Source organism: Crotalus tigris, unplaced genomic scaffold, assembly GCF_016545835.1.
Source record: "Crotalus tigris isolate CLP2741 ecotype Arizona unplaced genomic scaffold, ASM1654583v1 scf7180000019478.12717781048:2074007, whole genome shotgun sequence".
NCBI lineage: Eukaryota > Metazoa > Chordata > Lepidosauria > Squamata > Viperidae > Crotalus > Crotalus tigris.
The window spans coordinates 1,679,335-1,706,061 of NW_024097560.1; the positions used below are offsets into that span (position 1 = coordinate 1,679,335).

General features: G+C 57.5%; 1 protein-coding gene across 5 annotated transcripts in view; it reads left to right on the forward strand.

Annotated features, from left to right (window-relative positions):
* The first annotated feature begins 512 nt into the window (after positions 1-512).
* Positions 513-26,727, forward strand: part of MYO18B (myosin XVIIIB) — a 42,996-nt gene continuing 16,781 nt past the window's right edge. For 3 of the 5 annotated variants that reach the window (XM_039362633.1, XM_039362635.1, XM_039362636.1), the window contains exons 1-28: positions 1,681-1,816; positions 5,123-5,244; positions 5,817-5,972; positions 6,319-7,041; positions 7,611-7,677; positions 8,287-8,399; positions 8,603-8,779; positions 8,891-9,089; positions 9,203-9,345; positions 9,501-9,601; positions 11,949-12,012; positions 12,340-12,484; positions 14,718-14,876; positions 16,320-16,410; positions 16,908-17,100; positions 17,396-17,476; positions 17,980-18,112; positions 18,395-18,554; positions 19,013-19,196; positions 19,660-19,852; positions 20,699-20,808; positions 21,496-21,561; positions 21,643-21,771; positions 22,064-22,207; positions 22,544-22,633; positions 24,405-24,524; positions 25,393-25,501; positions 26,485-26,609. In XM_039362633.1, the coding sequence (XP_039218567.1) occupies positions 5,206-5,244; positions 5,817-5,972; positions 6,319-7,041; positions 7,611-7,677; positions 8,287-8,399; positions 8,603-8,779; positions 8,891-9,089; positions 9,203-9,345; positions 9,501-9,601; positions 11,949-12,012; positions 12,340-12,484; positions 14,718-14,876; positions 16,320-16,410; positions 16,908-17,100; positions 17,396-17,476; positions 17,980-18,112; positions 18,395-18,554; positions 19,013-19,196; positions 19,660-19,852; positions 20,699-20,808; positions 21,496-21,561; positions 21,643-21,771; positions 22,064-22,207; positions 22,544-22,633; positions 24,405-24,524; positions 25,393-25,501; positions 26,485-26,609 (4,014 nt within the window). In that variant the 5' untranslated portion in view covers positions 1,681-1,816; positions 5,123-5,205. Of the gene's footprint in view, positions 661-754; positions 875-1,680; positions 1,817-5,122; positions 5,245-5,816; positions 5,973-6,318; positions 7,042-7,610; positions 7,678-8,286; positions 8,400-8,602; positions 8,780-8,890; positions 9,090-9,202; positions 9,346-9,500; positions 9,602-11,948; positions 12,013-12,339; positions 12,485-14,717; positions 14,877-16,319; positions 16,411-16,907; positions 17,101-17,395; positions 17,477-17,979; positions 18,113-18,394; positions 18,555-19,012; positions 19,197-19,659; positions 19,853-20,698; positions 20,809-21,495; positions 21,562-21,642; positions 21,772-22,063; positions 22,208-22,543; positions 22,634-24,404; positions 24,525-25,392; positions 25,502-26,484; positions 26,610-26,727 lie in introns of those variants that run through there. The other 2 variants (XM_039362634.1, XM_039362637.1) reach the window with 2 other exon arrangements.

Below are 26,727 nucleotides of genomic sequence, written 5' to 3' on the forward strand. Positions count from 1 at the left end.
CACATTTTCGCATGAAAATGAGCGAGGATGGAAACCTTGGGAGGACTGAGATCCTAATGACCACAGTCACAGCCTTCTTGTCACGTTCCCCCTCCACCACCCCAGGGTCTTCCTCGGGGCTACTGAAGTTTGCCCAGGTGAGAGTAGTGGAGACGATTGCGGGTTTTCTATCGCCGTCCTCCACTGGGGCACTGGAGACTGGACCAGGAGGCCTTTGGCCGGATCCACCAGGGCTACTCTTGTTCCCATCAGAGAGTCAAGCAGTTTGGTCAGCTTGGCCTTTTTAGTCACCAAGTCGTAGATGTTTTGTCCTTTCGAACCAGATCCTGAAGTTGACCAGTGCCCCGATTGTGAGCATTTAATGGAGGGACGGCAGCTGGTAGCCAGTTGCGTGAGCTTCCCAGCCAAATTCTTTCAACGTTCCTCCCCAAAAGCAGGTGATGGCTCATTTTTTCAGGGTATCCGGTGACCACAGATGTTATCGGAAACATTTTCCTCCACAGCTCTTTGGAGCTTAAAGAAGAGAGGAGATGTTTGTGTAAGTTGGAAGACTAGAAGAAGGAAGTTCTTGAACAGCCACCTTTAGGAGACCTCAGTCCATCCTCCTTTCCTTCTGAAAGGAAAGTGGAGCATTTTCAAGACCGGATTTACATTTTTGTGGTACGTAATACTTGCTGGCATTTCTGGCACCGTACGGGTGGCGTTTGTGTCTGCAGCAGGGCTGTTTTTAAGGTGGGTCATTGGTCTTCCTTAGAGGATGATCCCCAGGGGTGAGTGGCCGCGTTGGGCGTGGTGGAAGAGATGACGCCAGATGGGCAGCAGAAGCAGCACAAAGACTCCTGGGAATCCTTGGAACCACATCTGGATCTTTCAGGTAAGTCATCCTTATTCCTAAGATTGTGCTTGTTTTTAGTAGTAATGGCGGCCAGAGTCTTGAGACTCATCAAGATTGTGATGGGGTGAGCTGTGTTAAAAGGTTAAGACCTTCAGATAAAACTGTTGTTACACACATGGGAGCTGGGGCCTGTCAAAAGTGCGGCAACCAAACACCTCCAGCCCAGCAAAAGTGGGCAAAGCCATATTACTCTATGGTGGGCAAGGCTGGTCAGGAAAAGCAAGCAGCGTGGGTGCCGGTTGGGCTGTACCAGCTGACGGCCATAGAGGGGGCTTGGAAAAGGATCCAGGGATCTTCTTGGCCACTAACCAAGACTTCTGGGCAGTAGCCTTTGGGAAAAATGGAATATTCATTCCCCTCAGTGCTCTCGGAGAAAGTAAGCTGCCTCTTTGGAGTGAGATCTAGGAGTTGTGGTTGTGCTGGGTGATATTATTCAACTTAATGTTTTGTGGTTAATTGGGACCCCTGACTTGCTGGCTGGCTGGGGGGGTGGCCCCTCTGAGCTTGGTAGGATTCAGCCTGGATGGCAGAATTCATACTCCACACTCAACCTGTGCACCCCTGTTCTTCTGGGTGGGTGCCCCAGGCCACACATGCAGATGCTGGCCCCCCGAGTGTACCCAAGGGAGAGGGCACCAGTCCCCCCTTCCCTGGGCCCAGCTGGTTGGCAGGGTGCCTCTGTCTCAGGCAGGCAGGCAGGCAGCCTAACACCCGGGTGTATTTTTAGCCATGACATGTCCTCCTGTTCAGCTGCTGGCTCTCATCTGGGCTGGGTGGGAGGGAGGGGAGGGGTCCGCTTAATCACTTCCCCCGTCCTCCTCCTCCTGCTTTTTCCTGCCTGCTGGGAACCTGTAGCTGCTGCTGGGGCCGTTTGTGTAGGAAGCCGCTCACCTGTTGTCAGCCAGGTGGCTGATAGAGAAGGTAGGCGCCCTCTGGGACTGCGTGGGGAGGGGAGAAGGTCTGGGGTGGGCGCCTACCTTGAGCTCCCAAATGCCGGCCTGAGGGTCAGCAGGTGGCTATTTTTAGCCAGGCTCAAAGAACAGCCTGCGGGAACGTCGGAGAGCAATGGCTGAGCAGGGCCTTTCTTCAGCCCAGGCTGTGGGAGCAGCTCAGCTGGGAAGAAGGTCCCATCCTGGCCCCCTTTCTCCCTAGATGATTGTCCACCAGAAGTGGACTGGCCTTCTTCTCTTTGCTCTAATAGAGATCCCCGAGGAAAACGGGGCAAGACCCTCATTTTCCGAACCCAGAGAGATTCCTGGGGAAGCCGTCCCGGGAGACCACCCTGGGCAAGAACAAACCAGCTCAAACGCTGGGAAATTTAAAAGGGGGGGGGGAAACTGGAGGTGCTTCTGAAGATGTTAATCAGGAGAGGCCTTTGGATTCTTGAAGGGCCTTCCTAGGCCGGTCTGAATCCTGGCCAGATTTGGGCCTTCAGCCGCTGATCCCAGTTTGGCCTTTGAAGACGATGTGGGTGGCAGGGTTAGAAATCAGTACGATGAACTCTTAAGCGATCAAACTTGCTTTTCCTTTGAAACGTTATTTTAACATGTTTTACGGAGAAACACTGGGGATGTGGGTGCTCCTCTCTTGTAGAAAGGGGCCTTTCTGAATCCCAAATCTGGAGAAATCAGAATCCAAAAGGTGACAGGTGCAGCGATTGTGTCTGTGTATAAAAAGAATAAAGTTGCTAGGAGGGGGGTGCTCATGTACCAAAGAGCCCCGGGTCTTGTGGGCACAGAGAGTGGCAGAATTGGGTTTTCAGGATTTCTAGTGATGGCCACCAAGTTTTGTCTGGATAACTGTTTGCTTTGCTGCTCCGATGTGGCAGGAACCCGCAAATCAGTGTCCACGTCTTGTTCCCCTGTGGGGGCTGACCTGCGGCCAAAGGCCCCCCTGGCACAGTGCCAAAGTGTGATTGGATCTTGTCAACGGATGGAGCGTACTTTGTTTTGAACCGATACAGACGCCCAGTTAATGAAATAAAACAAGGGTGATCCAAGACACTCCTTTGCTCCCCAGGAGTGCCTTCTCATGAGCCAAGTTGCCAAATACTTTGGGGGGGGGAGTGAATTCCTGATGCTGTGTGTTCTGTAAAGATGGAAAACAGATTAATCCAGAAACCAAACGAGGCCTTTTGTATCAACACCGTCTGTGTGTGTGGCAGGTCCATGCCTCGCACCGGGCCGTGTCTGGTTTCTGCTTAGGGCGTTTTGTGAACTTAGGCCTTGGAGGGTAAACCAGGATTGGGTAAGCAATGGCGGCTTAGTCCAGAAGGCGGGAGGAAATGGTTACGGGAGTCCAGAAATCAGAGAGTTGATTCTGGGCCCTGGGACCTCTGCGCAAGGTGGTTGAGAGGGACGTGGCTGGATCTGAGATCGCAGAAGTGGCCACGCACAAGGACACGTCCATGTGGGTCTAAGAGAGCCTCAGTCTGGACGGAGCGGCAGTGGCCTCCCTCCACGGTTTCCAGCTGGGCGCCCTGGTTGTGGGTGGAGGCCAGGCTGTGCGCTGGGTGGCCAGTGCAGCAAAGGAGGCCTCGGCCATGTGGCGGCTGGAGAGGTGGGCCGGGTTCTGGCCAGGCAGGCTGATCCAGACTCCGCAGAACGGTCCGACTGGCCCAAGGCAGCCCCTGCCAGCTTCTCTGCTGGGGAGGAGGGATCGGGTTTCTGGAGAAGGCCCACCTCTCTCGCCCACCGGGCAGCTGTGGGTTGGCGAAGCTCCGATTTCAGCCTGTCCAGAGAGAAGAGCTGGAGGGGGCAGCCCAGGGCAGCTTTGCCAGTGGGCCAAGGGACGAGGGCAGCCGTGCCCGGGTGCCAACGGGGCTTCTTTTTCAAGTTGTCATTCTTGCCTGCACTGATTGTTGCTGCTTTTACTGTAGATGTGTTTGAACTGGATTTCTGAGGCGTTTCGCCTGTGGTCGAGGGACCCAGCCAGCTGGCAGTTAAAAATGTCTCCATGGTTACGGGGGGGGGTGAGAACCACCAAGAACACATTTACATTTACGGTAGATTTTAGCACTTCCCAATTGCCTCAAGACACACTTGGAAACAGAGATGGTGGGGGAAGCTGCTGTCCTCTTTGTTCTCTGATGCATTATTCATGGGTGGGTGTACGTGTGTATATAATAACAATAATAAGCATGCCCCTGATTTAGAGGCTCTGGGAGCCTGGAATGGTGCGCTACATTCAGCTCTTGTCCACAACCCCCTTTCCACTTCAGCTTACGTGGCCGCCAGCCAGCAGGAGCCCTTCTTATCGTGTCCTTTGCGCTGAACAAAATGCAGCTTCTCCTGAGGCTTCCTGGGGCCCTTAAATAAAGGCCAGAACGATTCCGAAGCAGAACGGCTTGAACGAGAAGGCGCTCTTTGGAAAGCGGCTCAGCAGGGCTTGGAGCTGGTGGTGGCTGATGGGTTTGGGAGGATCCCCGGGCGTGATCCAGAGAGAACAGTCAGCGGCAGAGGTGACCTCCCCAAGGGCCTCCTCTTTCCAAGGGCTCTTGATAAAGCCAGGCTTTAATCAGGGTCTGTCCCAACCAGTGGGAAGCATTTGAGGAATTTCTCTCTTGGGGGGCCCCCAGCTTGCAGGCTAAGACTCAGGCCAGCCCGACCTCACTGTGTCCTGCAGGGGCTTCTTTCTTTAGGTGGAACTGGGGAGTTTTTATGCCCCCTCCCTCCTTCCCTAACTTGCCCAAGACGTCAGCCAGGTACAGCTGGTGACTATCCTGAGGCATTGGAGGGGAGGAGAAGCTGTGAAGGCTACATTTCCAAGAGGTCAGCGGGAAAAATCACCTGTTGTCCAGGGAACCCTGTCCCAGACACGTGGAGCTGGGGGATGAGGGCTGTGTCGCTTGGCATGGAGTCCAAGCTCAGAAACCGCCTGGAAGATGGCCTGCTCAGCCGGTGAGGGTCCCTCCAGGGATCAGGGCTTCTCATGGTGGAGACCTCAGCTGGGGGGGTTGGGGGAAGGGGAAGCCTTATGTCTGTTTCCTCAGCCCCCCCCCCCGCCGGAGTGGGAAGGGTTGGCAAAGGTGGTCCCTGTGAGAAGGAGCCAACCAGTGTGAGGACCGGGGTGGCCGTCTCTCCTTCCAGGGGTCTGGAAAAGCAGAGGCTCAGTCTAGGGTGCCCTGCCCTGCCTGGGCCTCCGAACAGGGCGAGGGGGTCCAATTGAGCCTGACCGGTCTCTCCTCTTCTTCCGGCCCGTCTGGGTGTGCGCTCCATCCGGATGCAGGCTGCTGTTCCGGGTCTCCATCCGCCGTCCTTCCTCCTTGTCTCCACTCGTGAAGCTCTGCCCCCTCTGAGCTGCCTGTCAGCATGGCCATCTCGTCACGACTCGCTCTCTGGGAGCAGAAGGGAAGTGGATCTCTTGGCAGATGCAGCCCGCATGAGGCAACCTGGAGAGCGGCATGAGCTGGGGGGGGGGAGCTTTGGTGCCCTCAAAAGGCCCAAGCAGAGCCCCGGTGGCTGCTGAGCTGCCCTCCTTGCTATTAACGGCTTGATTCCTCCTCTGCATTGTTGGCTTCTTTTCATGAGCTTCTCTGCTTTTGACTAGCAACTAATTCGAATTTTCACCCCAGAGTGGAAGGCCGCTGAAGTATCACATCTAGCCAAAAAAATTGGCAGTTTCCTGTATCCTGAAACTTGCAAATGGGGCGGGCATGTGTGTTTGTGTGTCTGCATACGGATGCACAGAGCAGTGCTCTTCTGGAAGCATCTTTAGTTCAGTTAAAACCTCCGGAGCATGTGCAGAGCCCCCGCCTTGCAGCGTATCTGGGGTTTCGGCTTGGTCTCCGAGCCTTTGTAAGGGGGGGGGGAGTTTCTATGGGTTGGGGGTCTTCTGTCCCCTGAGGCAGGGCGGTTGGGGGATATGCTGCAGTTGACATCTTCCATTTTCCTTGAGTAACGGAACTCTTTGGTGTGAACAGATTAGGGAAGAGGACCGGAGCCTCCCGTCCGCCTCCCCGCCTTTGCCTTTCTCCATCATTCCTGGGGGGTTCATCAAGCAGCTCGTGCGGCAGAACGAAAAGGAGTCCAAGGCGCTGAGGCTGAAAGAGGAAGTTGCCTCGGATTCCCAGGAAGATGTGAGTGGCGGGGGGAGGGGGGCTGTTGTTAAGCTGGGGGGGGAGTTGGTGGAGTGCCAGCTGCCTTGGGATCTGCTCTAAGGTCGGGGCCCCTCTGGAAAGGAGGGTGCCCCGACAGCCCTCCCTGGGGGCATCACGTCCTTGCTGGGCGCACGAGCAGAGCCAGACTGGATCTCCCTGCAGTGTGTCGGGAGCCCCGGAGGCCTCCCAGTTCTCAGAATCCTCGGGGAGGGGGGCTCCTCTGCATGGGTTCCCACCTGCCCCCAGGGAGAAGTCTCTGCCCCCTTGGTGCCCTTCGGCCCCCTGGAAAAACTTCTGACGGGCTTGGCTTGGCTTTGCTTTGCAGCCTCCCGGGAAGCCGGAGGTGGGGCCCGTGCAGCAGTTTGTGATCAAGGAGGACGACCGCTTGGAAGAGGGGGGCAGCATGACCAGCAGCAGGGGGCAGCTGACACAGGGCAGGCTGAACGGGGAGAAGCCATCGGCGGAAGGGAGGGTTGCCCTCCCGGAGAAGAAGACGCTGCCCTTCAGGATAGGCCCCCCAAGGAGGAACGCCAAGCTCTTTGGGCCCGATCCGGCTCCAGCTGCTCCCCCCAAAGTGGAAGAGAAGGCCCCCCTGGCCGCAGCGCCTGCTGCAGAAGCAAGCGAAGGCCCGCCGGACTCCAGGCCTGGCACGGCAGCTGCCCGGGGCAAAGGCCTCGAGAGCCCCAGGAAGGAGATGGCCCAGGGAAGGACCAAGCCGGGCAGGGGGGCAAGAGGGACGGGGAAGAGGAAAGAGACCGGGGCAGATGGAGAGGAGCTGGGAGAGGAGAGAGGGAAGGGAGAGGGGGAAGGGGACGTGGCCGAAGGCAAGAAGGGGCCAGGAGAGGCGTTGGCAGCTGCCAGCCAGGAGAGGGGAGATGCCAGGAAGGGGCCTGAGGAAGCCCAGCAAGCAGAGGCTCCGGCTGGAGGAGGGGGGGAGCAGGGACCCCCTGGAACAGCAGCAGGGGTTGAGGGGGGCCTGGAAGAAGCAGCGAAGGTCTTGGCAGGAGAAGGACGAGAGGATCCGGAAGAGAGTCCCGATTCCAGCCAGGTGAGCCTGAAGCTGCCCGGTGTTTGGGAGCCCTCCTTGCGTTCTATGCCTGGCAGGACCAAATGCTCGGAGCGCCTTGGGCTGTCTCCTCCCCAGACTGCCCACCTCTTGCCCCCCAAAATGGGAAACGATGCTTAGAATTCTTCTTTTTCTCCTCGTTTGAATTTCCTCTGCAGCCCTCTGGCTCTCCCCATCTGCCTTTCCTCCATTAGGGATGCACTTTGCATCAATAAAACATGGCCACTGATGCCCTTGAATCCTGCTGTGATTGCGGGTGTGGCCTTTTTGTCCAAGAGTTGAGAAATAACAAAACAAAATCACAGCAGTTCAGGGCACTGGGAGTCCTGGGGAGACCCCAAATAGGGGCCGAAAAGGGACACCCCTCTTCTGCGGTCTTTAAGTGGGGCCAGGCCTTCAGGGGCAAAGGGGGCGGGAAGGCGCAGGCTGGACACGCCTCAGATTGCAAAGGGTCCCTGAGGAGCTTCCAGTCCAGCTTTGCTAGAAAACCAGTGAAATTGTTCACTCCCCAGTTCAAAGTGGGAGCGCTCAGCCTCCCTCCTCCTTCACAGGTCTCTGAGGACATCTGGTTTGAAACGGAGAAAGTCTGGCTGGTTCAGAAGGAAAACTTTGCTCTTGGTAGGTTTGGCTCCTGCAACTGAGGGGCTGGTGGGGGCAGCGTAGCCTCTCCAGGCAAACAGGAGCAGCCCCCTCCCCAGTAACTTTGGAAGGATGGGAAGAACGGAGGGACTGAGTTCTTGCCTTATGTCGTGTTTTATGCTTTGGCTTATTTTATTTGTAAGTTTGTCGCTGAGATAGTTTATTATTTTAGGATTTTATGATTTAAGATTTTTTTTTGATGTTTCATGTACCGTGGATGTTTTAATTAATTTTTCATATCGTGAAAGCTGCTGAGAGTCCTTGAACTCTTGTGGAATATCAATGTGATAAATAAGTAAAACGCAAAGATTGTTCTCCCCTTGCTGTTTGCATTTGTGACTGGTGTGTATGTGTGGTTGTGTGTGTGTGCGTGCACACACTGTCCCAGCAGGGAGAGGAAAGTGGGCAGGCAGGGTCCCTGGGGGAACCACCAATGCCTTCCGTGTGGCGGCTCCTGACCCAGAGCAGACCCCGGGTAGCCCCCTACTCACCGGCTGGGAATGGGGGCTCCCCTGAGCTGGGGGAGGTTGGCTGCCTTTGCCGAATGGGGGGGGGGGTTTGGCCTTATAGCTGGCCTTCATTTTGCAGCCACTGAGCTGAGGCCAGACGTGGGCACTCCGGAGCTGCCTCCAGGAACCGTGCGTGCTCGCCTGGACGCCGATGGCTCCATTGTGGAGGTGGACGAAGAGGAGGTCCAGAAGGTGGGGGCTTCTATCCTTGCCTGAAGGCAACTGAATTTAGGGGGTCATTTTGGCACGATCCTCTGCCTGCCTTGACTCTCTGGAAGCATCCGGTTGGGGTCTCTTTCATTCCTTTGGCTGCTGGGGAGATGAAGAGAACCGGGCAGCTGAAGGTGGCTTCCTTCTGTGGTCAGATGTTCCACCTCCTCCCCCCCTCTCAACAGGCCAATCCATCCAGCCTGGACTGCACCGAGGACCTGGCTGCGCTGGTCAGCCTGAATGAGGCGAGCGTCATCCACGTTCTCCGCCAGAGGTGCCAGGCACAGCTGCCGTACACATTCGCTGGCCCTCACTTGGTGGCCCTCAGGCTGGCTCCCTCTTTGGCCAGCAGCTCCAGAAAGGTATAGAAACCTGGCTGTTGGGCAAAGGGCCGGTTTGCCCTCTAGGTCCTCTGGCGGGGGACCAAGTGGCTGTGCGTGGAACACACACAGACACGCACCATAATTTCCCAGGCCTTCCAAGGCAGGAGGGATAGGATGTCTCCGCACATCTTTGCGGTGGCGCACAGGGCCTACTGGCGCATGCTGATGCAGAGGCAGGACCAGGCCATTGTGCCCCTGGGCAGAAGCAACACGGGAAAGACGGCCGCTTGCCAGAGCATCCTGGAGTACCTTGTGGCCACCGCAGGCAGCGTGGACAACCGGGTCACAGGTAGGACATGCGCTGGGCAGCCCCCCCAACCCAAATCCCACCAGCCCCCATGGCCGGAGGGAGGGGGTGCTGAGGGACACACCTGCGTTCTCCAGAGTGTTTTCGCTTTGCAGTGGAGAAGATCCAGGCCGTGTTCACGGTGCTCAGAGCCTTTGGCACAGTACCCGCTGGGCCTAATGGAGCCTCCACCCGCTTCTCCATGGTCATGGCGCTGGATTTCAGTGCCTCTGGGCATGTAACGGCTGTCCATCTCCAGGTAAGAAGGCTGGAGGTAGCAGTGGGTGGGGCTTTGGGGGCACAGCAGCTCCTGCCTTCCGACATCCTCAATGGGGTGGCCATAGCTGTGCCCAGGTGAGGTGCTACCTTCAGGAAGAAGCTAATCAGGAGTCCCCCCTCCTCTCTCCTGCCCAGACGATGCTGCTAGAAAGAGCCCGGGTGGCGCAGCAGCCCGAGGGAGAGGGCACCTTCAACGTCTTCTCGCAGATGCTGGCAGGGCTGGACTTGGACCAGAGGTGGGCTGCCAGGCTGAGGTCAGAGGGTGACGGCAGGGTGATCTTCAGGCTCCCTCAGAATGCATTGAATCTGGGCATGGCTGGGGGGGGCACATTGACCTCCTGTGGGACCTGGGCAAGGAAGTGAAGGTCAGTTAGCCACCACCAGGGCCTCCTCCTCCTCCTCAAACTCAGAGTGCTTGGGTATGGTTAGGAGGGCACTGACCTTTCTAGCCTGCCCTATCTATGTTTCCTGATAAAATACATGGGAAAATCCCAGAGGAGGAAAATTCCACTTAGGGTTAGGGTTAGGTCACCATGAACTCATAGAGCAAAATGGACATCGCCAACAAACTCGGAGTGCTTGGTATGGTTTGAAGGGCACCTACCTTTCTAGCCTGCCCTATCTATGTTTCCTGGTAAAATACATGGGAAAATCCCATAGGAGGAAAATTCCACTTAGGGTTAGGGTTAGGTCACTATGAACTCATAGAGCAAAATGGACATCGCCAACAAACTCGGAGTGCTTGGGTATGGTTAGGAGGACACTGACCTTTCTAGCCTGCCCTATCTATGTTTTCCTGGTAAAATACATGGAAAATCCCATTAGAGGAAAATTCCACTTAGGGTTAGGGTTACGTCACCATGAACTCTAGAGGAAAATGGACATTCAACAAACTCAGAGTGCTTGGGTATGGTTGGAGGGCCTGACCTTTCAGCTGCCATCTATGTTTCCTTGTAAAATACATGGGAAAATCCCATTGGAGGAAAATTCCACTTAGGGTTAGGGTTAGGTCAGCATGAACTCATAGAGCAAATGGACATCGCCAACAAATTCGGAGTGCTTGGGTATAGTTAGGAAGGCAGTGACCTTTCTAGGCTGCCGTATCTATGTTTCCTGGTAGAATACATGGTAAAATCCCATTTTAGGAAAATTCCACTTAGGGTTAGGGTTAGGTCAGCATGAACTCATAGACCAAATGGACATCGCCAACAAATTCGGAGTGCTTGGGTATAGTTAGGAAGGCAGTGACCTTTCTAGGCTGCCGTATCTATGTTTCCTGGTAAAATACTGGAGAAAATCGCATTGGAGGAAAATTCCACTTAGGGTTATGGGTAGTCCATAACTCATAGAAGCAAATGACAGTCGCACAAACTCGGAGTGCTTTGTTATGGTTAAAGGGCACTGACCTTTCTAGCCTGCCTATCTATGTTTCCTGGTAAAATATCGATGGGAAAAATCCCGCTAGTAGGAATTCCACTAGGGTTAGTGTTAGGTCACTATGAACTCATAGAGCAAATGGACATCGCCAACAAACTCGGAGTGCTTGGGTATGGTTTGAAGGGCACTGACCTTTCTAGCCTGCCCTATCTATGTTTCCTGGTAAAATGCATGGGAAAATCCCATAGGAGGAAAATTCCACTTAGGGTTAGGGTTAGGTCACTATGAACTCATAGAGCAAAATGGACATCGCCAACAAACTCGGAGTGCTTGGGTATGGTTTGAAGGGCACTGACCTTTCTAGCCTGCCCTATCTATGTTTCCTGGTAAAATACATGGGAAAATCCCATAGGAGGAAAATTCCACTTAGGGTTAGGGTTAGGTCATTATGAACTCATAGAGCAAAATGGACATCGCCAACAAACTCGGAGTGCTTGGGTATGGTTTGAAGGACACTGACCTTTCTAGCCTGCCCTATCTATGTTTCCTGGTAAATACATGGAAAATCCCATAGGAGGAAAATTCCACTTAGGGTTAGGGTTAGGTCACCATGAACTCGGAGAGCAAAATGGACATCGCCAACAAACTCGGAGTGCTTGGGTATGGTTAGGAGGGCACTGACCTTTCTAGCCTGCCCTGTCTATGTTTCCTGGTAGAATACATGGGAAAATCCCATTGGAGGAAAATTCCAGTTAGGGTTAGGGTTAGGTCACCATGAACTCGGAGAGGAAAATGGACATCGCCAACAAACTCAGAGTGCTTGGGTATGGTTAGAAGGGCACTGACCTTTCTAGCCTGCCCTATCTAAGTTTCCTGGTAAAATACATGGGAAAATCCCATAGGAAGATAATTCCACTTAGTCTAGGGCCTCCCCACTCTAAAGTGGAGGCTGCTGTACAGTAGCTGCTCCTGGCCGCCTTAAGAGGCTTCCCTTCCCCAGCAGAGGGGGCCAGAGAGCCAAGAAAAGCTGCCATGCGTTGCTACCAGGGGGGGGGGGGGCTTCATCATTGGCAGCACCCAGCAGTGGATTGCTCTGGCTGCATCAAAGATGCTGACTGGCTCCTAAATATTTGCAGGCCCACTGGGCATCAGTGCTTTCTGCAAGTGCTTAACTCTGTCCTCTTCTCCCCCAACCTCTGCCAATAGGTCAACTTTGCATCTGCATCAGATGGCAGAGAACAGCTACTTTGGCATCAGAGCCAGCCTCAAGGTAAGTAGCTCCGTCTCCCGCTCTTCCCCCTGGCTGGGTGTCCCCTGAGAAAGTCTGTGGGTCAGGCCGGTTCCCTCCTCCCCGCCCCCTGCGCTGAGAACCTGTTCCATCAGAGTCCGATTCTTGCTGAGGGGAACAGGAGGACCCGCAAAGGCCTCTCTGGGGCGGAAGGTGCCGCCCCCTCCCCCCTCATCTTGGCCAGGCAGAATCTCTTCCTCCAGCCCACCCCCAGCCGGTTCTGCCTTTCCCTGGATGGAGGGGGGCCTGTGGCTCCGGGACCTGCCTTGAGGCTGTTGGGGGATTCTGGAACGCTCTTCCTTCTTGCAGGGAGAAGAGAAGCGGGAGGCTGTGGCCGCCTTTGCTCAGCTCCAAGCTGCGCTGGGCACCCTGGGAGTCGAGGCGGCTGAGCAGGAAGCGCTCTGGCGAGTCTTGGCTGGCATTTATCACCTGGGGGCTGCCGGTGTCTGCAAAGGTACAGCCAGGAAGAGGGGGCAAGAGCCCCGTGGGGCGGCCCTGAGATGCTGCCCAGGGCATCTCTAAGAGCCAAGGAGAGGGGCACGAACAGACTGGGCGAGGCTGGTCAAGCGGCTCCTGGTCTCTCTCGAGCTGGCCGGAAGAGGAGCAGTTGCCAGGGCAGATGGCCGTAGAGTCCAAGGTCTCCCTGTGCCCCGCTGTGGGCTCGGAGTGGGCTGTGTTTTGGGAGGGGGGGGGCTGTGTGTCCAAAGGGTTATAGAGGTGTTCAAGTGCCCTGTTGGATTCCGTTGCCCTAGCTCTGAACCCCCCCCCGCCCCCCTCTGGCCTGCCCAGCCATCTTACTCCTCCTTCCCCTGCAAGTTCCTTGTTTCTGGGTCGGAGTTAAACTGGGGAGAGACTTTTTGATGGAAACCCTGCTGGTTTGGGAAGCCCCTTAAGATGCACAGAGAGAGAGAGAAGCTGTGAAGTTGCTCATAAATTCGTTAAGGCTGCCCGCTTTCCTGCAGTAGTCGCTCCTGACGATTTATGCACTTCCCTTGCAAAGAGACAGGCACACGCAGGGCCGGGGAATCTGCTGGGGTTCCATTCATAAACGTCTCCCTAGCATGCACTGCGCCTTAGGGTAATTTCACCCATGAATCAATGATTAATTATTAAGAAATTAGGAAGTTAGCGCCTCAGTCCGCCAGGCACAGTCATTTTGCCCCTGCCAAGCTTCTCCATCGAGGCAAAGAAAGTTTTAGAAGAGGCACAGCATTGTTCGCTCGCTTTGGGGGGGCCCTCGGGGCCTCTCATTGTGGCCTGCTTGGCCCTTCCCTGATTTTGAAGGCCAGGAGTTGGGGGGTGTTGGCTATGGGACTCCGGCCTTCCCATTTCATGCCCACTTCAGCAGAAGAGTCTTTCCGGTGGACTTTGCGCAGGTGGCCCCTCCGGGCCTTTGCAACTGAGCTGGGAGCAGCAGGGAGGCAGGTGGAGGTGGGGAGCAAGGATCCTGGTTAAAAAGGGGGAGGCTTCCAGGCAATTGGAGGCAGGCGGGAGGCGGCGGAGGTTATGAACCCCAGTGAAGCTTCTGCAGTGGGATGCCTGGGGCGACTCCTCTTTCCTCGCTTTTGAGGGCTGGGCCTCCCAAGGGGCTACTGAGGCCTCCTTCGTTGGCTGACCTGGGCGTTGCATCGCCAGGCGCGCTTGGCCTTGGGGAGGTCTGTGGGCACCCCAGCCACGGCTCAGTCCCCCTCTGCCTCCGCCCTCCCTCGGGCAGCCTTGTCCCTTCCTTATTTCTTGGCCCTTCCCCTTTCCCTCCCTTCTCTCCAACCTTCAGAGAAGGCTTCCACCTGGTTTCCTGCCTCCGTGGTGGCTGCTTTCACAACCAGGCCTGTTCCGCCTCTCGCCTGTTGACCGAGGAGGTCAAATAGCGATTCAGAAAAGGCACATTGTGCAGCTGGGCTTTTCGTGGTGGGCGGGGAGGGTCCCGCAAGGACAGATTCAGAGGGGAGGGGGGCTCTGAATGCCCTTCAAAGCCAAGCCCCATTTCGGCAGGGGAATCCGCAGCGCTGCTGCAGCCGGAGAGGGAAGGTGGCCCTGGGAGGCAAAGGAAACCCAATGGCTGCAGTCGGGCTAATTCTACTCTCTCCTTGCGAAGGGGCCATATCGAAATTGCAGCTTTCACCCTTTGACTGCTTCCCTCTCCTTTTAAAGAAGGTTTTGCAAGCAGAAATTGGCCACCGATCCCCGGTCCTGGTGCTCTGCCCTTGCAGTGATGGTCCCTCTTCGGCTGCTCTTGGGGGGTCCCTGGAAAGCCAAGATGGTGAAGACACCACAAACCTCTATGGCTGTTGTGCTGCCGGGGAGCTGCAGCCAGGGCCCCGTGGTCGGGGGGCATCGCAGGGCATCTGAGACTCAACCCTTGTTGGGCTGCCAGACAAGTCACTGCACTTCTGGGTGCTTCGGCAGAGGGAATTCCTCAGCCTGCTGCTAATCTTGGTTTGGATAGCAGCCGTCAGAAGGGACAGCCCTGCTCCTGTTCGCTCCGTTGGGGTCTGTAGAGGGCCTGAGGCGGCTCCCTTGAGCCTGGCCAGGTGCATCGCCATAAGGCAGGGGGCCAGCACGGCTGAAGGGCTGAAACAGGACTGGGCCACTCAGTCCCAGCCCCTCCCAAGACAGGGGAGTGGGAAGGGGGGCTGGGCAATCCCGAGGGGGGGGGTTTCTAGATGGCTCTCCCGCTCTTCCTCCAGTGGGCAGGAAACAGTTCCTGAAGTTTGAGTGGGCCAACCGGGCAGCGGATGTCTTGGGCTGCGAGGCGGAGGAGCTGACCACGGCTGTCTTCAAACACCACCTGCAGCGGATCCTTGATCAGGTCACCACTGGAGCCGGCCTGGAGGAGCCATCCGATGGTACGGCTGCCCCCCACTGTTTTTGATGTGCCCTCCCTCCCCCCGTGTGATTTCTGCTTGGTCTCCCTCTCTGCCCTCATGAGCCCCCTTGACCCAGGTGGGGCTCCAACCTCTGCACCTTGACCTTTTGCAACACAGGGTCTGTTCTTGTTTCCTCAGGGAGACCCCTGACCCTTTCTGCTTTTCCTCCCTGTCCCCGAGTTCACACACACACACACACACACAGAGCGCCTTTGAGGGCTACCTCCATGCAGGAAGACAGTTTAGAGGTGTGAACAGAAAGGAACGAAGGGGGCAGCCTGGCCGGCCCCCTCCTCCCTGGGCCGAATCCCCTTCCCCAGCTGCCTGTCTACCCCCTCCCCTCCATTAGGCCTGGGTTTTGCACGCTCTGCTGCCACCAGGCCTGGATTGGGACTGTTGCCAATTGGGAGGCAGCCAATAAGCCTCCGACGGTCTCCTAGCAACCGGACCAGGTGCCAGGTGAGACCTGCTGGGCTGCTTTGTTGCTGGCCCCTTCCCTTTGGAGGAGAAGGCAGGGGCCTTTCTGCCTGGGGGGGCTTTGTCCCCTCCCTCGCACGGCCAGTGCCAGGATGGGCAGCTGCTAAACTGGGATGGGTGGTCGGCAGCCTAGAGGCGTGGAGCCTGTGGCCTGGCAGCTTCGCCAAGACGGCGCCTGCTTTTGGTTGCGCCTGATTCCGCTTGGCAGAAAGGCAGGGATGGCGGGTGCAGAGAAGGGAGTGGGTGGGTTGTCCCCCCATCGCCCGGCTGGTGTGTCGCCTTTTCTTTTGCTCCCTATACACTTCCGGTCATCCGTTTATCCATGGTCCCATCAGGTCAGTCGCACGCTCAGTCTAAACACCTGTGAAAAGCCTTAAATTCTTAGTTCTCCTACATTGATGGCTTCATAATAAAAATGTGGGGGGCCACCTGCTGCCATCATCGCGTTCTCCCAGAATATTTTCATAGGACACCCCAGCTTTTCTCCACTGAGATAAAAGCGAGGGTGTCCTGGGAAAATGTCATTAGAGAGGGCGATGACTGAAATGGGTTTCCTGGCTTTAGCAGTCCAGGGCAAGGCCTTTCATCAAAGACGTGGGAGCCACCCAGACCCATTTCCTGGGGTGGGGGGGGAGATTTATGGGGCTAGCCATAAACCAGCAGAAGCTGCGCCACAGTGGGTAAAGGGGGATTCCAGAATGACTGCAATAAATCTCGGTTGGAGGCATCCACGGTTGAGGCCGATATCAAAACTGAAGCCCCCTCTGATAAGAACTGGAATCTGCTATGCTCCCCAGACGCCTTTTGTTCCACTCAGGTGATAGGCGAGGGGGGGGATCTCTTTGGGGGGGCTGAGCGGATTCTTAATGTCTTTTGCTCTGCTCAGATTTCACAGGGACTTGTGGGCAGAGGGGATCTCCACCCATGAGTCCTTTTCTTCCTCAGGACCCAAGCTGAGTGGGGTGGAGTGCCTGCAGGGCATGGCTGCTGGTTTGTACGAGGAGCTGTTTGCAGCCGTGGTGATGCTGATCAACAGGTGGGCTCCCCTTTGGCACCGGAGGTGGTGAGGGTAATAATCCATTCAATGGGTAGGGTGCCTGATCCCAATGAGCCCTCATTGCCTTAAAGCCAATAAAACCAAAATTAGGAAGTCACATAAGGGATAGGGGAAAAACGAGGGACAGGCAATCAGGACTCTTCTCCCCCGCCTGGGGCCCCTCCCCTGATAAAGGTGGGGCTTCCAGGTAGGGGGGACTATGACACCTATGGCAGGTGTGCAGGGGATGGGAGGCGAGGGGAGGGGGGCTGCTGCTTATTAATAATGGATGTGACTGTGGGATTCAGGCGAAGGTTGCCGGTATATTCAGAGTCTGGCTGGGAAAAGCAAGCAGACCCCACCCCACATTGCAGCCCCCTGACTGGGGCTTGCCTTACTCCAGGGGGCAGCGAAAGCCCAGGAGGAAGAGGTTGAGGCTGGTCCGTGTGATGCCCGGGCATGGGGTGTAACGGGAAAGCCGTTCTCCTTTCTCGCAGGTCCTTCTCCTCCAGCCACCTCTCCATGGCCTCCCTGATGGTGGTGGACACCCCCGGCTTCCTCAGCCCCCGGCACCAGAAGGGAGAGCGGGCAGCCACCTTTGAGGAGTTCTGCCACAACTACGGGCAGGAGCGGCTGCAGGGGCTCTTCTACACGGCCTCCCTGGAGTCCGAAGTGGGCAGATACCGGGAGGTGAGGCGCCTGCCCTGCTGCTCCCTCAGCTGTCCAGCTTTGCTCCCAGGAGGGTCTCCCAGACCGGTGGCAGTGGGGTCTCCTGCCCCAGGCCTCCTGCCCTGAGGCTTGCTGGACATTGGCCTCACGAAGGACTTTGGGGAAAGGCCACGGAGAGGTTGAGGGAGCGGCCTTTAGCTCATGGAAGCTCAGAGCCTCAGGAAAAGATGGGGGCCAGTGGGGAAGAGCCCCAAAGGGGGGACTTTTTCCACCCGCTTGCCTCCTAAGTCCCACCCCCCCCATCCATGTTCCCCAGGAAAGCGTTGAGGTGCCTTTTGAACTGCCTGAACTCTCCCCAGCCGCCACGGTGGCCCTGGTAGATCAGCACCCGTCCCAGGTAATTCAGAGGCTGGCGGGGAGGGCAGCAGCTTGCTGGGGGTCTGTTGACAGGCTAAAGCTATCCTGATGCCAAGGGCAGGGCTGGCAGGAAGCGTGAGGGGCGGGTGGGTTGGAGGGTGGGGAAGATAAACCCCACCTAGAACAGCACATCTGGGGGGAGCTCTGGGCCTTCGACCCAACCTCAAGGATGCCAGTCCTTCAATGACAAAGTTATTGGGAGGTGACAAATTTGCTTCCCCCTCTCCTACCTGGAACTGTAAAACTGCAGATTGCTAGGAGGAAAATGTAATATTTCCCATACAGATGGAATTGTATAATAATACATATGTAGCCACTGATAAATAAATGATAATTAAAATCAGTAATAATTAGTGATTAATAAAATACAGGAAATTTGCTTCAAATCTCAGCGGGACAGGAGAGTCGGGTGGGGAAGCCGTGTGTGTGTGGGGGGGGGGTTGGCCTGGTGCCACGTAGCTGAGCCGGTCTGTCCCCCTTTAGATGCTCCTCTCTCCCGGGGGCCCCTCGGAGGGCCCCCAGGGCCTGCTCTGGATCCTGGATGAGGAGGCCCTGGTCCAGGGCTCCAGTGACAGCAGGGCCCTCGACCGCCTGTGCTCTGCCTTCGGGAAGGAAGGTAAGGCCGAAGGGGAGAGCTTGGTCAATGCCAGCCGCGTCGGGAAGGGCAAAGGAGCCGTGAACTTGCTCTGCCCCACCAAAGGATGCTTCAGAGAGGATGGCTTTGGGGCCTTTCCGTGTCTCTCCTCTAAATGGCATTTCATGGGTGTGCTGCCCACTTCATGCCCAATAAGGCCGTAGAGCAAAGACTGCTTGGCGTCGTTGTCCCCTTCATCCTCTCAGCCCCAGCCGCCCCCCCCCCCGCAGAGCAGCTAAGCTTTACTTGGTCTCTTCGCTGCAGAGCAGGGAGTCCTGCGCAGGTGTGAGCAGCCCCTGCAGTTTGAGGTTGCTCACCGACTGGGCAAGGACCCCGTCCGCTACGATGCCACCGGCTGGGTGAGCAAAGCCAAGTGGAACCTCTCTGTGCAAAATGCCATCCAGCTGCTGCAGCGGTCCACGATGTGAGTGAGGGTGGGGGGTGAGGGTGGGACGCCTCTCCCTCTGGGTGGAGGGGGTTGGGGCCAGGCCCGGCTGCCCTGCCTTCTCCTGCCTCAGCTGGCCTTGCCGGGAAGGGTTTCCCGCACTTCCTTTCCCGAACAACCAGTTTTGTTTGAACTGGGGCCGGGGGGGGGGGAATCAGCCCCTCATTTTTAGAGCAAGCTCTTATTATCTGCATGGCTGGGGAATGGTGGCCGGAGGGCAAGAATTAAGTGGTGGGTGGGTCTCCCTTCCCAGAAGACCCAGGCGGCCCCCTCGACTCTATTCCCACAACAGCCCTGCAAAGTAGGCCAGGCTGAGAGAGAGTCGGATTCACCATCCAACAGCTGAGCCAAATTAGAAATCGAGGTGCCCCTTTGGGTGGATTTGGGGAGGCCGGGAGGGGGGCCTCCTGCTGACGACCCCCCTTTCTTCCCCACAGAGGGTCTCTGAGGAAAGTCTTCCTGCCACGCGCTCACGTGCCCCTGCTCTGCCGGTCGGTGGCGGGCTGGGAGGGCCACTCGCAACAGGCCCTGCAGCGCATTGGCTGCGTCAGGAAGACCTTCACCAGCAGCTTTGCCACCATGAAGAAGAGGTCGGTCTGTGCCCAGATCAAGCTGCAGCTGGTGAGCGAAGCGCCTGGCCGGCTCAGAGGCCGCTTCCTGGCAGGGGCCGTCCAGGGCGGGCTGGGCTCCCTTCCAGTTTTGCCTGATTTCTCCCTATTGATCCATTTGGGTCCTGGCTGGTCGGTTTGCAAAGGCAGCTTCCGGCAGGGAGAACCGGGGGGGGGGGAAATGGGAGATCCTCCTTTGCTTCCAACAGATCTTTTCACACAGAAGTCACTTGTGAATGTGGTTGGCAAGGGAGAAAGCAGTCTGAGCAGGAGTTTTCGGAACTGCAGGAGCTCCCAGATCGGCCTTAGAGACAGGCGCAAAACCCCCTGGGAGGCCGTGTTGAGCCACCTGGAAACAAAGCCTCTGCAGGGCACGGCTGCTGCTGTTGCTGCTGCAGTCGGTCGAGGCCTCAGGAGAGGGAAGGGGGGTGAATTGCTGAGGGACCCCTCAGAAACCAACTTTCCTCCCACCGCAGGACGCTCTCAGCAATCTAGTCAAGCGGTCTCAGCTCCACTTTCTCCACTGCCTTGACCCCGGAATGCCGGAAGAGCCTCGACCCCCCACCGAGGCCTCGGAAGCCGCCCCAGGACCGGCCTGGGACATTCCCACCCTGCGCGCCCAGCTCTCCGGCAGCCTGATCCTGGAGGCCCTGCGGCTCTACAGAATCGGTGCGGAAGGGAGGGTTTCTGGGGGGCCCTGCCGAGCGCAAGGAAGGCACCGTGCAGGGTGGGGAATATCAGCCCCCCCTTCCTGGATAGGGCAGTTGAGGGGCAGGTTAGACAAAAGGCGACTGACGGATTCAGGAAGTGAGGAAGTTTGGCTGGAAGCTGGCTGTGACACTGATCACACAAGGAAGCCGAGAAGCATCTGAGACCAACAGCCAGGCTGGCTGGGATTTCTGGGCATCGTAGTCTCGAAAGAACTGGGGGGACATTAGGTTGCCCTCCCCCCCCCACGGCTTGCTGGTTCATGCTGCCCTGAATCTGTTCACTTTGCGAGCAGCTTGTTAGTATTTGCGATGAGAAAATGCCACTTCTCTGTGCTTGTTTGTTTTGGGGAAATTTATAAAGTGTGTTTCAGCACATGGTTCCCAGGACAGCGCACTCTTCAAGATAATAAGTGCAAACACAATGAAGTTCAATAAAAGAGCAGCGTAAATCTCAAAAACGGCTATAATGTCAATAAAATCCGGCAGAAGCCGTGCAACTGACAGCCCAGAGCTAACCATGTGCAGGCCGTTGGGCAAGTTACAGGGACTGCGGGCCTGGGAGCTCTTTCCCAGTTGGACAGGATCTCAGGGCCTGGGGGGCTGCAAGGCCCTCCGTCAATCTCGCCCCCCCACACCCCTGTTTAATTTCCAGCTGGGGTTGTGGCGGGATTTCTGAGGGCTCTTTGGGGTCGGTAGACAGGTTAAACTGAATGCGCAAGATGGGTCTTGGGGGGAGGGGGGCACCAGGGTCTTGGGGGTCTGTGTTGCTGGTTCTTGTGCGCCAAGCACCTCACCTTCGTTCCAGGCTATGCGGATCGCATGGAGCTGGCCCAGTTCCGGCGGCGTTTCCAGGGCTTGGCTCAGCCAGAGATGAGGAGGTTCACCTCAGCCTATGAGCTGACGGATGAGAAGAAGGTCAGGAGGAGAAGCCCCGGAGGAGGGAGGGATGAGCCCCGATGGCCGCTGTAGCTTCAGCCGCTAAGAAAGGAAAGCCAGCCATTGCCGGCCTCCTCCTGGGGTCCCTGGGAAGGACGTGGGCTGCCTCGTGTGACGGAAGCAGCTGCCCCGTGGATCCTGTCAGCGGGGCTGGGGGTGGGGGCGTTTCAGGCTGAGGACTGAACAAGAGGCCCCTGACAGTGGGGAAAGGTCAGGCCTGCCACGTTGCGCCGCGGGGAGACTCGTCTGACAAGCGCTCTGACTCTCGTCCGCCCTGGGGGGGTCTTGAGTTCTGGAGATCTGAGTGGCAGAAGGAAGGTGGGGGGCAGGGAGGGACAGGGAACCTTCTCAAGGTCAATTCCAGTGACACTCGAGGCTGCTTTGAGCCAGAGTCTCCCCACAAAGGAGCCCCCAAGAGATGAATTTCTCCCCTGTTGTGTACCTAACAATCCTGGGTCTGCGGATCCATGAAAGGGAGAGAGAAAATCTGCCTCTCGGCTTGGGCAGTTCCAGCTGAATGTAGCCGTTGGAGACCGTGATGCCGGTTGGGCCCAGCGGTCAAGATGGGGCAGCCCGGCCATTTGTGGGGCTCGTGATGTGGGGCAGCCTGAGACGTCTGCCTCTCCGGCGGGGCTGGCGGGACGTTTGTGCTCTTTCCCTCTGCAGGCCCTGGAGGAGCTCTTCCGAGCCCTCGACTTGGAGAAGAAGAGCCTGGCGGTGGGCCACACTCAGGTACTGGAGCCAGCCGCCCTGGGCCCTCTCTCCTGCCTGCTGGGCAACGGGCGCTTTCACCCTCTCCGTCCCTCTTGGCAGGTCTTCCTGAAGGCCGGCGTCCTTCTGCGGCTGGAGAAGCAGCGAGAGAAACTGGTGTCCCAGAGCCTGGTCCTGCTCCAGGCGGCCTGCAGGGGTCTCCTGTCCCGCCAGAGGTTCCAGAGATTAAAGGTAGCCCTGCTTTGCAGTGGAGAAGGGCAGCCCTGGGGCCGGGGAGCAGGGCCGGGGAGGTGGGGGAAAGGACCAACAGGCTGAGCGGCTTTCAGCAGAGTCCCCTGCTGAGCAGAGGAAAACTGGGTGCCTCTAGCGGCCCCTTCCTGCTCCGATCCCGTCTCTCTCTGGTCTGGGAACCCCCAGGCTACAGCGCTGGGAGCCGGCTGGCGGGACCCCTGGGAAGCCCGGGCTCCTACTGGTGGTGGTTTGAATCCTTTGGCCCTGAGCTATCCCTCCTCTCCTCCTTCAGATTCAGGGCCTGGCTGCCCGATGCATCCAGAAGAACCTGGCCGTCTACCGAGCCGTGCAGAGCTGGCCGTGGTGGCAGCTGATGTGTGGCATCCGGCCACTCCTGACCATCAGCCTGGCAGAAGGCCAGCTCCAAGTCAAAGAGGTGCCCGAGTTGCCAGGAGAAAAAGCGGTCAAGGCTGAAATCCTGTTTTTCCTTAGATGCAGCAGAAAGCTTTCCCTGAGCTAAATCAGTTCTCTAAAAAAGATGTTCTAGCAACTTCCCCCACCTGACGCCCCCAGATATCTTGGCTGAGGTCCCCAGCCCAGTGCAGACCGGCAGCGTTCCCTCTCGTTGGGGCGATGGGCATCGGCCACCTCCTCCAGGCAGCCATTTGGGGAGGTTCCTGGGCAGCCTCTCCAGGTTCAGTAGTCCTCAACTCAAGGTTGCAGATGGTGAATAAGCCCTGAAGAAGTTCCTCCCTCCCTCCCTCCCTCTCAGGAGGAACTTGCAATGCTCCAAAAGAAGTTGGAAAATTCAGAAGTTTCTCGCCAGGAGCTTCGGCAGAACACCGAATTGCTGGAAACCAAGGTAGGACGTGACGTTGCAACGGCAGGTCCAGGAGATGCTTGGATTGCCAGCTTGGAGGTGTTCGTGTGAACACGGCGTTGGGGGGAGGGGAATCTTTCAAGCTCTTTTTCTGGCGTGGGAGGGTCTGTGGGAGCACCAAAGGGCAGTTATGGAGACGGTGCCAGCATGGACCAGCTCTGCCCCCACAGGTTTCCCTGCTCTTGCATAAATAGTCTGAGGGGGTTTTCGCTCTCTGAAATACCAGTCTCGGGGGGGCGGGGTCTTCCTGCTCCTGCCCCTTGATGGGCTCTCCCCCCCAGATCTTCCTGAGGCTGAGCATAGCTTGGCTCCCCTGCCCCTTTATCTGGGCCCTCCAAGCCCCAAAGGGCCAGCCGGTGTGGGTGAAACGTTCAGGCCAAGAGGCTGGCGTGCTCCAGGTCCGCTTGGGAGCAATTTTGGCCCCTTTCTTGGCAGGCGGGTGGCTTGCCCGGCCTCTCCCTCAGCTGGATGGGGGTGGGGCGTTTTCGGTGGTCTTGCTGAGTGCCAGGGTCCCCTGCCTCGGTGCTGGGCATGTTCCACTGCTGCAAGCAGGTGGGATTCAGCATGGAGAAATGCCATCCTCAAATGCTTAGAAGCCCCCTTTTATGCAGCCCTGCAGGATGGAAGTGCCACTCTGGGCAGGGCTCTCTTGGAGTCCTTGTTAACTTGGCTCTCTTCAAAAAGAGGGTTATGGAGCATAAAAGAGTTGTGCTTTGTTATTGTTGTTTAAAGCATTCCTATCAGGTTCTTTATCAAGCCTGACTCCAGAACAATGGGTAGATTGGTAAGCACAGAGCAATTGCAAAATGGTGTAGCACAAAAGGGGAGGGGAGGGGAAGGGGAAAGGAAAGGCTCCTGAATGCTTGCAAACGGCCCTGGTCACAGTTTAAGAAACATCGGAGGGTCTTTCTTGCTCTGGTCTCGAGAATTTTTGCACCTGGCCTCTGCAGCCCTGCGAGGTGGACCGACTAGGGGCTCTGGGGGCAGAGGAGGGTCCGCTCCTGAAAGCCTTCAGGTGGCTGCTCCGTGCCCCTCGCCCGCGCTCTCTGCCAGGGCCAGCTGGGCCCTCCTTCCCTGCTTCCTGCTGAGATGATGGAGTCTTGCCAGATCGGCTTCCCAGGCTTTCCTCCCCCCCATCCCCCACCCCGCCCCGAACTTGGCAGGCGTTTGTTGCACATTCGGCTGTGCAGGGAATTAGACAACAGTTGTTTGGCACGTTCCCGCCAAAGCCTCTTTTCAGCAATTAATTAATTAACACTATCATTATGCCCTGAGCACCCGGGAGATTATCAAATTGTCTCAGTTTCCAATAAACTTGCAGAGAGGATTTGTGTGAGGCAAGGAAAAGTCCGAAGCGACAATCCCAGCGCTGCATCCTGGCCCAAAGCTGGGATGGGAGCCCAAAGGGGCAGGCGGTCCCTCTGTTCCCCCCCCCCCCCCGCTGAATGGAAACCGGTTTTCCCCAAGTGCCAGCCAGCCTCTCAGTCATTGCTGTGCAGCCACTCCGGAAGCAGATACTGTGGGGGGACTCCAACTCCCAGAATTCTAGAGGTCCACCCATCTTAAAGCTGCTGAGGTTGGGAAACACTGGTCTGTCTGTCTCCCTAACTGCTCTCAATCCACACAGGGAACAAAACAATATGTGGCTTTCCTTAAGTCTCCTATTTGTTTCCTTTCTACCAAAGTATCCCTGCAGGGGGGGGGGTGTCCTTGGAGAAGGCGCCCTCTCACCGCTTGTTTCTGCTCCGTTTAGGTCATAGACCTCACGGCAGAGCTGTCGGATGAGCGCTTGAAAGGAGACGTGGCCTGCCGGGTACTGGATGCAGAACGGGCCGAGAGGCTGCGGGCATCGAAGGAGGCCAAAGAGCTGCAGGTCCGTGGGGGAGGGGGTCGATGGGTGCAGAGAGGCTGGCAGCGGTCTCCATGCCTGCCATCCACCAAGACAAATTGCCCCCCCCCCCCAGCAATCCTCACCACCTCTCCCTGCAGCCGTAATCTCATCCTGCCACTCTCGCCCCCCCCCCCCGCAGCTGCCCTCCTTTCCATCCACCTGGGGTGGGTTCACTTCCTTTGCAGCTCCTCCCCACCACTCTCGCCTCCCTGGGAGACTTCAAAGTGGAGCCTGCCGAGCTCAGAGAGTTTAGCCATTCGAAAGCAGCCGTGGGGCCCAGTGGAGACGGCCCACACACAAACAGCCACAGTGGTGATCCAAGAACCCCTCGCTCTCCATCTTCGGTCTGGAGCAGCTGCTGGAAAATCAGCTGAAGGGCTCTGAGAGGAGGAAGCAGAGCTGACCCATTTCTCCGGGGGGGGGGGTGGCGGGTCAGGCATCGCAGTCCCACCACAAGGAGACCCTGCTTGGACCTGCCTTTTCCTCCCAGAGAGAGCAGCCCAAGGTCTGCTTCTTGGCCAGCCATGCAGGGAGCCTCGCGGAGGTTTGTTCCCCACGGCCCGGTGCGGCTGCAGCTGAGGGGGCAGAGATGGCGGTAGAGCCCTTCGCCCCAGAGCAATTTGGCCGGAAGGAGCCTCCTGGGAGTGGAAGAAGTGGGGCGACGGGGGCTGGCTCCCAGACCCCTAGAGCCCTCCTTGGTCCACCCGCGCAGACCAGCCCCAGGCTTCCTCCAGAAGGCCTCCTCCCTTGCAACGGGTTCAAAGCCGGGGATCTTCCAACCAAGGGACGTGTTTCCAGCCTCTCTTGAGAACTTTGCATTTCATAATATGACGTGGCTCTTCCCTTTCAGGGCAAACAGCTCCAGCTCCAGAAGCGGCTGGAGGAGGCCGAAAAGCAGCTGGGGGAAACACAGCAGCAGCTTCAGCTCCGTGAGATCGAGGCCAACAGCTCTGCAAAAGGTGGGAGGCAGCCCCCCCACCCCCAAAGCATGTCAGCAGGGTCTGGGGAGGCCCTGAGCTGGTGTGGATGGGTGCTGCCCTTCCCTTCCCCCAACCCCCAACCGGCTTTGGCCTCTGAGGATTGTGGGGCAAGGATCCCAGGACGTCCTTGAGGCCGCTTCTGGGGTGGAGCAGCGGCACCCCCTCTTGCCCCCCCCCCCGCTCTGCTAGATTGGGCTGTGACGGTTCTCCGAAGCGACACCTGTCTCTCCCGTCATTTTGACCGTGGGGGCCGTTGGGGTATGTCAGTTTGAGTCAAGCCACCAGGCGCCTCTGGCTGCCCAGAATTTCTGCTCCAGATCTGTCAGGACGTCTTAGGAAGTCTTGGGAGCCGGGCTGAGTGCAACATGGAAGGTTATCGCCAGCGTGGCGTGAAAGGCACCCTGCTCCCTTTCTCTCCAGACGCCTCCGAGGAGGACCCGCCTGCGAACGCTCGCTGAAGGTCCTTGCCCCTGGGGGCGGGGGTGGTGGTGGTTCAGCCCAGGCTCCCCAGGGCTTTACTCTAGAGGAACACTGTGCCAGCCCCAGAGCTCCCTGGACTCCGTGTGGTTGTGAGGGGTGAGGCGTCCTCAGTCAGCGAGGATATCCCTTCAGCTGGGCGGCCCTTTTCGCTCTGGGTTCAAAGCGAGCGGTTCAGGTCTGGCTTCAGAGGCTTCAGCACTGGGGGGCTCTGAGACCCTTTCAGCCTCATGAAATGATTTCTCACTTTGGATTTCTGATCCAGTAAACAGCTGTAGATATAACCCACGTGAACCAAAATTTCTGGGGAGTCATTTTTAAGGCTGCAAAGGGGTCCCGAGGCCAAAATGCTTGAGACCCACTGCTCTAGTGGATGCCTGAGTCCCTCCAGCCTTTGGGCCCCTGCTGCATGTGTGCAAGCAGCCCGCCTTGGGGTTGGGCGGGGCGGGCAGGCCGTGCAAACGCGGGTCCTTTTGCACTGACAGGGGACGAGTGGCAGATGCGCCTGGACTGTGCAGAGACCGAGACGGCATTTCTGCGGAAAAGGATCGCCCAGCTGGAAGAGAGGCTGCAGCGGGAGCAGCAGTCCAAAGCGGACGTGGAGCAAAAGGCAGGCCACGGAGAGGGCAAACGCGGGTGTAAACGGGCCTGTGGGAATGCAGGAGGACCGCAGGACTCGGTCACCTCACAGGGCCCTCCCCACCACTGCCCGGCTGCTGCCTTTGGCC